At 35.9% G+C, this 13,449-nt stretch overlaps 1 protein-coding gene across 4 annotated transcripts in view; it reads right to left on the bottom strand.

Moving 5' to 3' along the window:
* epha10 (EPH receptor A10) overlaps positions 1 to 13,449 on the bottom strand; it is a 225,115-nt gene that overhangs the window by 17,276 nt on the left and 194,390 nt on the right. For 2 of the 4 annotated variants that reach the window (XM_058046811.2, XM_058046810.2), the window contains 3 exons: positions 7,985 to 8,110; positions 5,956 to 6,141; positions 671 to 732 (listed from right to left, as the gene is read on the bottom strand). In XM_058046811.2, the coding sequence (XP_057902794.2) occupies positions 671 to 732; positions 5,956 to 6,141; positions 7,985 to 8,110 (374 nt within the window). Of the gene's footprint in view, positions 1 to 670; positions 733 to 5,946; positions 6,142 to 7,984; positions 8,111 to 13,449 lie in introns of all 4 variants that reach the window. The other 2 variants (XM_078791939.1, XM_078791938.1) reach the window with 1 other exon arrangement.

Below are 13,449 nucleotides of genomic sequence, written 5' to 3' on the forward strand. Positions count from 1 at the left end.
GTTCACTTTGTAGCTTATTTTACACTGAACACTGAAACTTCCTGTTCAGTGTAAAATAAGCTACAAAGTCACACGAAACACTGAAACTGTAGCTTGTTTTACACTGAACAGGAAGTTTCAGTGTTCAGTGTGACTTTGTAGCTTATTTTACACTGAACAGGAAGTTTTAGTGTTCAGTGTAAAATAAGCCACAAAGTGAACACTGAACAGGAAGTTTCAGTGTTCAGTGTGACTTTGTAGCTTATTTTACACTGAACAGGAAGTTTCAGTGTTCACTTTGTAGCTTATTTTACACTGAACAGGAAGTTTCAGTGTTCAGTGTAAAATAAGCTACAAAGTCACACTGAATTTTACGCTGAATGTTACTACAGAGCTTTGACTTTGTAGCTTATTTTACACTGAATAGGAATTTTCAGTGTTCACTTTGTAGCTTATTTTACACTGAACACTGAAACTTCCTGTTCAGCGTAAAATAAGCTACAAAGTCAAATCCTGGTAGTAACATTAAAATTGATTTTAAAACTAAACAAGCATTTTTGTTGTTTACTGGAAGACAGATTTACACACGGTCTGTTATATAAGAATATAAAATATTAGCAGAACCGTGATGAGGCAGGATTACGGTGCACAAATCTGCCTTTATTGGCTCTCACCAGGCTCTCACACTTACCCTCAGGAAAGAGTCTAAGGCTCCATTGGACATGCTCTCCACAATGATCATCATGGTGTTACCTGAACACAAGCAAAACAAAGCAAGACACATGAAAAAATAGGAAGTAAAAAAAAAAAAAAACACAGGTGAAGAAATAGAGACATAGACACGGGTGCAGAGAGGGGATAAAGTGAGGTTAGTCATCCTGGCAGCATGGCAGGATTTGTGGCAAAGCCATTCTTCACTCAGTGAACTGCGGTGAAGCTGGAACAACCTGTGTGCTGCCCTGGCTGTCTCAGCAAGTTTAACCACCCTTAAATATTCACGCTGCATGCACACAAACGTGCACAACTCACACATACTTTGCGGCAGCCAGCCACAAAGGTAGTGCTATGAGGTGCACTGGAAGAACAAGAATATTAAAATAAAAAACGTGTTTAAGGTATCTTGACAATTGAATATCAATTGAATCTGTAAAATGATGGAAGGACACCACAAGGACAATAATCAAAAACATTAATTAATACCGCTAACATGCACATTACCTCCACTCCGGTGTTAAAAAAATAATGTCCATTGCATTAAAAACACATTCACTGACTTAAAATGCAAAATTTTCAACCCTTTTATATTGAGTTGTGGACTCCTATAGAGCAGCTACACACAATAATCGGCACAGATCTTCCAGAATCTGCACCTATTCAGCTGTATTTTCATGGATTTGTGTTTCCCGCCAAAACGACCTGTTTTAATTCATGTATGTGATTGGTCACATCACTAAAATGCTTCCGAACTACAAACGAACCCCACTTTACTAATGTAGTGGGTATAGGAGATCATAATAAATGAATATAGTCTTTGGAGAGCTAATTAAAAAAAACTAAAAAGTGGTTTGAACCCTTTATAAAGGCACGTGTGTGCTTTCACCATGTTAAATTGGCATTCATACCCCCCCCATCAAATTCTATTGTTTGTACTATTATTATTAGTTCCTCTGCTTAAATGCCCCACGGTATTCACTGCAGGGAGATTATTGCGTGCATGCAAACTTTTATGAGTGAAATCATTTGCTCGTAGCCTTTAAACTTTGTAATTTAATAAAGAGCGATGCTGTCAATAGATAATAAAAGAATCCGCTCTGTAAAAGCGGGCCTCAGGATTTAACAGGGATGGCCTGTTGTGAGACACATTTAGAGTAGTTTAAGATGCATATTTTAGATTGTAGCCTCTTGGTATTATATAATATATATATGATTTTAAAGATTTGCTTCAGTGATAAAAATAGAAAAAGTACTGTACATATATACCGTGACGTTACCCAGCATGTCTTGCTGGTTGTAGATGCAGGTATAGTTGACATGCTGTGTTGGTTTTGTGAGAATATTATTCATATTTTAAGTACCTACTGTCTACATTCTGGCTTTTTTTTATTATGGTTGGGAATCCTGACCCTTTCCTCCAATTCATATTTGATTAACACTGGCTACTTTAAACATTTCATCATATTAAAATGGTTGATCTGAGCTACACCTGTGAGGACATAATTGGATCATACATATTGGGGGGGGGGGGTAAAAAAAAGCTGTCATTTGCAGGCATGGCTGAAAATAGCTTCTGGCAATCAGCAAATGCAAGGAACACTTCTATTGCAACTAAGGCCGTCTGCAGTTTCCTTCCAAAAGGTAACAAAAAAAATCCCATTTTCTTTAATCCTATTAGCGATAATCCCGGAGCTGCCTGCGAGAAGGTGGAGCAAATGGTAGGTCATGAAATTGGAGGATGTGTAAGCAAAAGACAAGAGAAGAGGGGGGCTTTTCCATCTTAATGGCATCAATAGGGCATTGAGTAACGGTCAAAGGGTGGATAGTTAGGAGAACGGCGCTTTAGGAAACGGGATAACACGGTGATAAAATGAAATACATTATTTAAATGTTGAGATGAGACGATATTTTAATATTATTTTAGGCTTAGCACACCCGAAAACCCTAGTGATGATAAGCGGAATAGAAGATGGATGCATGGCAACGTGGCACCACGTGGCAAAGAACCGCACTTATACTGGCCAATGGAAGTTCAACGTGGCAAAGAACCACCCTCATACTGGTCACTAGAAGTTCAACATGGCAAAGAACCACCCTCATACTGGTCACTAGAAGTTCAACATGGCAAAGAACCACCCTCATACTGGTCACTAGAAGTTGAACATGGCACCACATGGCAAAGAACTTACTGGAAGGTTACTGGAAGTTGAACATGGCAAAGAACTCCCTCATACTGGTCACTAGAAGTTGAACATGGCAAAGAACCACCCTCATACTGGTTACTGGAAGTTCAACATGGCAAAGAACTCCCTCATACTGGTTACTCGAAGTTCTCCATGGCTAAGAACTCCTTCATCCTGGTCACTAGAAGTTCTCCATGGCTAAGAACTCCCTCATACTGGTCACTAGAAGTTCTCCATGGCTCAGAACTCCCTCATACTGGACACTAGAAGTTGAACATGGCACCACATGGCAGAGAACCACCCTCATACTGGTCACTAGAAGTTCAACATGGCAAAGAACCACCCTCATACTGGTCACTAGAAGTTCAACATGGCTAAGAACTCCCTCATACTGGTCACTTGAAGTTCACCATGGCAAAGAACTCCCTCATACTGGTGACTCGAAGTTCTCCGTGGCTAAGAACTCCCTCATACTGGACACTAGAAGTTGAACATGGCACCACATGGCAAAGAACCACCCTCATACTGGTTACTGGAAGTTCAACATGGCACCACATGGCAAAGAACCACCCTCATACTGGTCACGAGAAGTTCAAGATGGCAAAGAACCACCCTCATACTGGTTACTAGAAGTTCAACATGGCTAAAAACTCTCTCATACTGGTCACTTGAAGTTCTCCATGGCTAAGAACTCACTCATACTGGTCACTTGAAGTTCAACATGGCAAAGAACCACCCTCATACTGGTCACTTGAAGTTCAACATGGCTAAGAACTCCCTCATACTGGACACTAGAAGTTGAACATGGCAAAGAACCACCCTCATACTGGTTACTGGAAGTTCAACATGGCATTCTAAGGTTTCCTCCCACATTCCAAAAACATGCTAGGTTAATTGGGGACTCCAAATTGTCCATAGGTATGAATGTGAGTGTGAATGGTTGTTTGTCTATATGTGCCCTGTGATTGGCTGGCCACCAGTCCAGGGAAGACAGCTGGGATAGGCTCCAGCATCCCCTTGTGAGGATAAGCGGTAGAAAATGAATGAATGAATGCTTTGTAGGTAACCAATATGTGTGTTATATGTTGTTACTATCTACTTGCATGTGATGTGCGACTGTATGGCAACCAGCTGTGTGGTAGTCACTGCGAGTAAAGAGCACACTGCTATTGTGTTTGTGTGACAAGCACACTAATTGTGTGTTAGTGCAGCTGTGTATGTGTGTGTGTGTGTGTGTGTGTGTGTGTGTGTGTGTCTGGCGGTGGAGATTGGAGTGCATCCCAGAGTCCCACTGTGTCTCGAGCACCAATTACTGTACCCTGCACATCTGCTGCCATCCTGCTGCGCACAGTGTGTCCGGGCACCTTGCCCACACCCGCACAGACACACACACACACACACACACACACACACATCAGAAAAACTTTACAAACTCTTTAAGTCTCCTTTCACCTGCCTTTGCCATTAACCTCCACCTCATCATCAGATCATATCAGTCTCTCGTGTGTTTTTCCTTCCTTTTAGCTTCTGTTCCCATCTTGTTTTCGCTCCAGGACATTCGGCATCTGTCTAGATCAGGGGTCTCAAACTCACGGCCTGCGGGACGCTAGTTTGAATGAATGTTTAATTTGTTTTTTGATTTGCTGATTTATTTTTCCATCTTATTTTGTGTCGAAAAATAAAAATTAACAATTAACGTTTATTTAATAATTTAATAATAAATAAAAATAAATTTGTTTAATTTTGGTTTTTGATTTGCGTATTTATTTTTCCGTCTTATTTTGTGTGTCAAAAAATAAAAATTAACATTAAACGTTTATTTAATAATTTAATAATAAATAAAAAATAATTTGTTAATTTGTTTTTTGATTTGCTTATTTATTTTTCATATTTTTGTGTGTCAAAAAATAAAAATTAACATTAAACGTTTATTTAATAATTTAATAATAAATAAAAAATAATTTCTTAATTTGTTTCATTTGTTTTTTGATTTGCTTATTTATTTTACCATCTTATTTTGTGTGTCGAAAAATAAAAATTAACATTAAACGTTTATTTAATAATTTAATAATAAATAAAAATTAATTTGTTAATTTGTTTAATTTGTTTTTTGATTTGCTTATTTATTTTTCCATCTTATTTTGTGTGTCGAAAAATAAAAAATTTACATTAAATGTTTATTTAATAATTTAATAATAAATGAAAATTAATTTGTTAATTTGTTTCATTTGTTTTTTGATTTGCTTATTTATTTTCCCATCTTATTTTGTGTCGAAAAATAACAATTAACATTAACTATTTATTTAATAATTTAATAATAAATGAAAATTAATTTATCATAATTTATAGTAATTTAATGTTTTATCAGAGAACCAAAAGCACTGAAAAAGTGGAGGGTATAGCAGAAGCAGAAGCATTGAAGAGAGTTTTTTATTTATTTATTATATATATATATATAATATATATATATATATATATATATATATATATATATATATATATATATATATATATATATATAATTATTATTAGTATTTTTAACCTGATGCGGCCCAGCCTCACCCAGACCTTAGCTCCAATGGCCCCCAGGTAAATTGAATTTGAGACCCCTGGTCTAGATAGATCCCGGTGTAGCTCGGCGTGCTGGTTACACCGTCTCTCCCTGTCCATCGTCCAGTTCGTCCCTTCTTGCTGTGAGTGTTGATCCCCTTCTATGTGTGAGATATTGAAGCATTCACAGTGTCCCAATGCTCTTTCCAATCTTGGCTGTCCAGTGCATCCCCCCCACCCCCCGCTTTCGCTTTTCATTTCATTCCTTGCGTACCATAAGGTTGACCCTCTCTGCAGGCCATATATTGAAATAGTAAGATTCTAATTCTGCTTTTTTTACCCCATTCTGCTTCGCTGCTTCCAATAGCGACAGCCTTTCCAATCCTATAAGTTGCCTCACTCCACTTTTCCCATCTCTTCCTTTTAAGTAATGGATGAATCCCATTCACCTTTTGATCCAGGGATATTAAGGATTTCCACCCCAACCCCTTTTTTTTTTTAAACCCTCCCCCCCGCTGACCTGCCTTACCGCTGGTGACGACGCCCTCCAGTCTGATGATGTTGGAGTGGTCAAACTGCCCCAGGATACCGGCCTCGCTGAGGAACGAACGCCGTTGTTTCTCCGAGCAGCCTGCTCTTAATGTCTTAATGGCCACCGGGAGCTCTCGCTTGCTTGGCAGCTTGAGACAGCCGCGACACACCTCCCCAAAGTCGCCTGTTAGGGGGGGAGACAGACAAACGCGGGTCATAACCCCCCCGCTAAATGATACATCAACAGCCAGAGAAAGATAGTGCAGGTCAAACTGGATATATGGTGCGATGCTCTTGTTGTGACTCATAGCAAAGTATACGTATACAGCTCAAATAATTGTATTACTACTGTAACGACCAAGTTTCCTTATTTCACATACACTGCTCACCATACGTGGGGGGGGGGGCAGCTGAGTCTTTGTGAGGCGGCGTCAAGTATTGTATTGCGCAAAGAAAGTGGTCCAATTTTCTCAATTTTTAGTTACAAAACATTTCAGTACATGGACGTGCTTACGGCTTCCCAGCATGCCTTGCTGGGAGTTATGTGTTTAGAGTTATTGTGGTGGTTGTTTATTTCCCATAACAAGCCTCTAGTGGGCCACAAGTTTAACACAGTATTTATAATACAGTGGAACCTTGGTTAGTGTCCGCCTCTGTTAACATCATTTTTGGTTAACATAGAACATTTTGACATGATTTTTATTATAAATATATATATATACACATATACATATGTATACACATATACATATGTATACATATGTATGTGTATATATGTATACATACGTATATACGTATACATACATATATACACATAGCATATATATATATATGTATACATATGTATGTGTATATATGTATACATACGTATATACGTATACATACATATATACACATAGCATATATATATATGTGGTGGTTGTTTATTTCCCATAACAAGCCTCTAGTGGGCCACAAGTTTAACACAGTATTTATAATACAGTGGAACCTTGGTTAGTGTCCGCCTCTGTTAACATCATTTTTGCTTAACATAGAACATTTTGCCATGATTTTTATTATAAATATATATATATACACATATACATATGTATACATATATATATATATGTATACATACGTATATACGTATACATACATATATACACATAGCATATATATATATGCATACGCATAGTATATATATATATATATATATACATACATATGTACACACACACATACATATATATATATATATATATATATATATATATATACACATACATGCATATAATGTTTCCATTTAAAGTTACTTTAACCTTGACTATATATATGCATATGCATAGTATATATATATATATATATATATATACATACATATGTACATACACACACATATATATGTACATACACACACACACACACATATATATATATATATACATACATGCATATAATGTTTCCATTTAAAGTTACTTTAACCTTGACTGACTCTTCCCAAAGACATAATGTGGCGGTGAGATCTAAACCTGACTCTTTAACACCACCTTCCTGTTTTGTCATGAGTTATTTCTTGAATTCTATAGTGTTTCTCACCTTCTTTATCAAATTGCTGACACTTATAACTTCCTTTGGCTCCATTTTGGGTTATTGAGGTGAGAAACATAGTTGAATTGAAGAAATAACTCATGATGTTTTTGCCACATTGAGTCTTTGGGAACAGTCAGGTTAAGAATTAAGTCTTTAATGGAGGTAAAAGTAACTATTTTTCCCATCTATTTCTTTTTTTACTTGCATGTAAAACAAACTATAAAAAAATACTTTGTGTTAACATAATTTGATTTAATATATAATTTCTTACGGCAACAAAATGATTTGGTTAACATCCATTTCAGCTCAATTTGGACCTTCTAGACGCTAACCAAGGTTCAACTGTATTACTATTAAACACCCAGGAGTTTGACACCCCTGCTCTATAGGTACTTGCTTCTAGGAAGTTCTGATAAAAGCGCTGTCATCAATTTTGGAATACAAAGTCATTTATTTACCCGTGTGAACAATCCTCTCAATCTTGATGCTGGAGTTGTCCAACTCCTTGGCAAAGGCATGGACAGCCTGCAGCAGGTCTTCACAAGTCTCTGGGTCAATGTAGGTCCTTCGTGTGGGAATCTTGACTGGAAAGATAAAAAAAAAAACATACATTAGATGATCATATGTTGATTACCAACATATTGTTAGCCTAAATTATAGATTATTATTGGGTCATTATAGATAAAACGTTCTTTGTGCTCCAAAGAGCTGCCTTAATACGTTTGCTAAATATAAGGATGAAGAGTCTTGAACCAGTCCTGATGTGCTAAAAATTAAAATTAAAATTAAAATTAAAATTAAAATTAAAATTAAAATTAAAATTAAAATTAAAATTAAAATTAAAATTAAAATTAAAATTAAAATTAAAATTAAAATTAAAATTAAAATTAAAATTAAAATTAAAATATATGAGGATAAAAATTAAAATAAAAAATAAATAAACAAACAAGAAAAAACTTAAATTATATGAGGAAAGCAGGAAGTGAACAAATGTAACAGTTACTGATTGTAAAAGTACCAGATGGAGGGGTAGGATTTAATAAGCTTTGCTTCTTCCTACTCCTTTTGGACATGTGGAACTGTGAACTGATTATGTGATGCATTCAATTGTAATCTGATGCATGTTCAAATGAAATAAAAACCATTACCATAACCATTAATTGTATTCCGTCCACAAACCCAAACTGTATTTTCTATTTGTTCAAAACATCCTCACGTTTATCGATAATACGTCCAAATCTCTTTAACTCCATTTGACCTTGCAGACTCTGGAGGCGGCGAGATGAAAGGCTCAGACTGCTCAAATCTGACTTTGGGTTCCTTCCACCAGGCTTTAGACAGATCACAGCGCTCCTCCACGAGGCTTTTTGTCTTTTCGCTCGCCTCAAAATGTTATCTCACTAACACACGTGTAACATTTGCAAAATAACACAAACGTAATATCTTCAGTTGAAAGTGGGACAGAACGTAATCCACAGTAAAATGCTAAGAATATATTTTATAATGTATAATAAGTGATTATAACTACCAATCCAGGTAAAACCCAAACAAATAATCATACCCAATCACGGCAAGGATAATTTCATCTCGGGACCTCAACACTGCTGTGAAGCTAATAAAACACTTAAAATTCCTATCTGACGTCGGTAGCGGTAACGATAACGACCCCCCGACTGTTTCTCCGTACTACACAAACCCAAAAACACAACCCGATTTCACAGCACCACTCCTGTTTCCTTCATCGCCTGCCGGTTGTATTTACCAAAGCGCTAACAACTGGCAAATAAACTGGCCGAGCCCCTGCAGCCAATAAAAGCATTAACCAGCGGAGTGTAGCTTCAATTAGATGACCTTTTGTTGTTGCCGCGTGTTAAGGATAAGATTCCAGGAAAAGGTAGTTTTCCCAAAAACTGGACAGGACCATTGAAATGTGATTACAGCTCTTGATCGACCTGAGGGATCCCATACCGGCTGCCTCATAACGCCATATTGATCCAACACACACATATATATATATATATAAATATATATATATATGTGTGTGTGTGTGTGCAGTTAAAAGACCCATTATAAAGCAAAGGAAACCCTTTCGATTCAAGTCAAGAGATGAGAGAAAGATCGAAGGCTCTTTTCTGTCAAATTGGGTTTTCAAACACGCCGTTGTGGCTTAAAACCAAGAAGGGATGCCCGAGTGCCCCGTAAAAACATAAGCCTGGGAATGAACGGGTTTAGAACCTTCGCAGAGACAGAATCTGACATAGACATGCTTGGCTAGTTCCTTGGGTGATTAGTTTCAGGGTTAACCGTATCAGCGCCAGGAGCCACAATCTCAGAATAGAAACCCCCCAAAATATTTCCAATTAAACCAAAAAAAAAAAAAAAAAAGTCTTTATCATGCCGTCACAATCCTATTTTCCCGAATGATTTCCCCAGATGCTTCCATGCTGTACAGTTCTCTGGCTCACCTTTTCCGTGCAATCAGTTTGGGAAGGATCTAAAGCTGGAGATTGCAGATGAGTCTTTATCCTTTTTATGCCATCCTAAGAACACACAGTAGACTGACGTTCTTTTCAAACTCTCTACCTGCTTTCACTTTTCTGGGAATATCGGAAATGCCAGCAAGGAAAAATGTAACATTTCTAACCCAGATTTCATATATTTAATTTTGCTTAGACTGTACTTTTTGCAGCATAAATGTTATGTAAATGTAAATGCAGTCCCAATAAGGCTTGTTTATTGTAGTTAAATGGTTCCAGACATGGCTGTGATAAGTGAATTTATGTAGTCTTCTCTAGAAAAGAACATTTTTAGAGCCCTTTCCACATGAAATAGCATCCCTACAGTCGCCTTCAAACTTGAATTACCCAATATAGTACACGTAATCACGGAATAATAAAATGTGATATAGACTCACACAGGCGACACAGTGTGCAAGCCACACAGCTAGGAGAACTGAGTTTGATTCCCGCTGCAAGGTTTTTCCAGTTTCCTCCCACATTCCAAAAAAACATGCTAGGTTAATTTTGCTTCGACTTTACTTTTTGCAGCGTAAATGTTACATAAATGTAAATGCAGTCCCAATAAGGCTGCACGGTAGAGGAGTGGTTTGCGCGCAGGCCTTACTGCTAGGGGACCCAAGTTCAATTCCATCCTTGGCCATCTCTGTGTGGAGTTTGCATGTTCTCCCTGTGCATGCGTGGGTTTTCTCCGGTCCATTCATCAATTTTCTGGACCACTTATCCTCTTGAGGGTCGCAGGGGTGCTGGAGCCTATCCCAGCTGTCTCCGGGCAAGAGGCGGGGTACACCCTGGACTGGTCACCAGCCAATCACAGGGCACTCAATAAAAGCCCATTGTTCTGTTGATGAAGTCTGGTGCTTGTGTGTCTCACTGAATATTACAGTAACATTAATAACACCTAGTCATCAGTGTAGAACACTACATGTCATCCCAACATATTTTAATTATATTATATTTGTATTTAGACCAGAGTTCAATTCCACCCTTGCCCATCTCTGTGTGGAGTTTGCATGTTCTCCCCGTGCATGCGTGGGTTTTCTCCGGGTACTCCGGTTTCCTCCCACATTCCAAAAACATGCTAGGTTAATTGGCGACTCCAAATTGTCCATAGGTATGAATGTGAGTGTGAATGGTTGTTTGTCTATATGTGCCCTGTGATTGGCTGGCCACCAGTCCAGGGTGTACCCCGCCTCTTGCCCGAAAACAGCTGGGATAGGCTCCAGCATATCCCTGTGAGACTTGTAATTTTACAACAAAAACTAAATATTAAAAGTAGAAATCCAATAAAATAGTCATTTTAGTAGAATAAAGTTGAAATATTAAAGTCATGTCTTTTGAAGTCAACATTTTCATTTTTGGAACATTAGGTTGCGGAAAACAATGCTACGAGAATATACAAAAAATATTAAGTCATAATTATGGTAAAAGGCTGCACGGTGGACGAGTGGTTAGCACACAGGCCTTACAGCTAGGAGACCTGAGTTCAATTCCACCCTCGGCCATCTCTGTGTGGAGTTTGCATGTTCTCCCTGTGCACGCGTGAGTTTTCTCCGGGTACTCCGGTTTCCTCCCACATTCCAAAAAACATGCTAGGTTAATTAGCGACTCCAAATTGTCCATAGGTATGAATGTGAGTGTGAATGGTTGTTTGTCTATATGTGCCCTGTGATTGGCTGGCCACCAGTCCAGGGTGTACCCCGCCTCTCGACCGAATAACAATAAGACGATAAGCGGTAGAAAATGAATGAATGTTGTCCCAATACTTTTGCAGTAACAGCGTAGCGAAAGCATTTGTTGCGGAAGCCTATATAAAAGCTTTTACGTGACTTTATCCAAACCTATATCTTCCATTGCAGCCCATAAGTCTGCTCAGTCATGGAAGCTGAAAGTGGACCCATGGGAGTGTGTGTTGACTAAAGAGAACAAAAATATATCTTACAACCTATTTATGTGTGTTAAAAAAAAGTGTGAGTTAAAAAAAAAAAAAAAAAAAGCAGGTCAGATATGTGCACATGCAATACTGTGTCTATTACATTGTTTGGGCAGATTTAATTCCCAGCTGCATGCCTTTTTTGGATCATTATTCATCAGCCACAGTGCTCCGAAACCACCCCCCCCTCCTGAGGGCTCAGCATGCTGGGAGATTAAACAACGCAAATGAGCACGTACGCACGCACAACATTTACAAAACTGTGCGCACACAAAAGGGGAAAAAAAAAAATCTAAGCACACAATTGCCGTGTACACACGTACACACAAACAGGAGGAGACATGATATGTCAAAGTATTCTTATTCAGTCACTGTCCAACAAAAAAAAGCAGAAACTGAATCCCTTCTTAACATTTTCCCATAAGAATTAATACCGTGCCGCTAAAGTCCTAAGATGTTGTGTGTGTGTGTGTGTATGCACGTGTACACGCATGCAAAACAGTCACAGGAAAAAAGAAAAACAAAGCATGGACGTCACACTGGAAGTAAAGTAGGCTTCCCCATTCATAAATTTCATATTATATTAATATATATATATATTATATAATATATTATAAATATGATATTTATATATATTAATATTATATTAGTAAACTGTTTTTTCATGCTCTAACTACAAAATATTGTATATATATATATATTAATATTATATTAGTAAACAGTTTTTTTCTATGCTCTAACTACAACATATAATATTAATATAAATATATATTAATATTATATTATATATATATAATGAAATATAATATATATTTCTAATATAATAATAAAATAATAAATAATAAAAGTAATAATATTATTAATATTATTAATTAATAATTAGTTATTATTATTACATTACATTAATATTATATTTCGTTGTTTGCTACAAAATATAATATAATATATATTATAATAATATTAATTATCAAATAATAATAATTATTATTATATAATATATTAATATATATTATATAATATATTATAAATATAATATTTATATATATATATATATATTAATATTATATTAGTAAACAGAGCATAGAAAAAAACTAACTACAACATATAATATTAATATATATATATATTAATATTATATATATTAATATTATATTAGTAAACTGTTTTCTATGCTCTGACTACAAAATATTGTATATATATATATATATTAATATTATATTAGTAAACAGAGCATAGAAAAAAACTAACTACAACATATAATATTAATATAAATATATATATTAATATTATATTATATATATAATGAAATATAATATATATTACAATAATATTATTAATTAATAATTAATTATTATTATTATATTACATTAATATTATATTTTGTTGTTTGCTATAAAATATAATATAATATATATTATAATAATATTATTAATTATCAATTAATGATAATAATTATTATATAATATATTATTTT

Source organism: Doryrhamphus excisus, linkage group LG7 (genome assembly GCF_037039965.1).
Source record: "Doryrhamphus excisus strain RoL-2023G ecotype Guam linkage group LG7, RoL_Dexc_Guam_v1.1, whole genome shotgun sequence".
NCBI classification, from domain to species: domain Eukaryota; kingdom Metazoa; phylum Chordata; class Actinopteri; order Syngnathiformes; family Syngnathidae; genus Doryrhamphus; species Doryrhamphus excisus.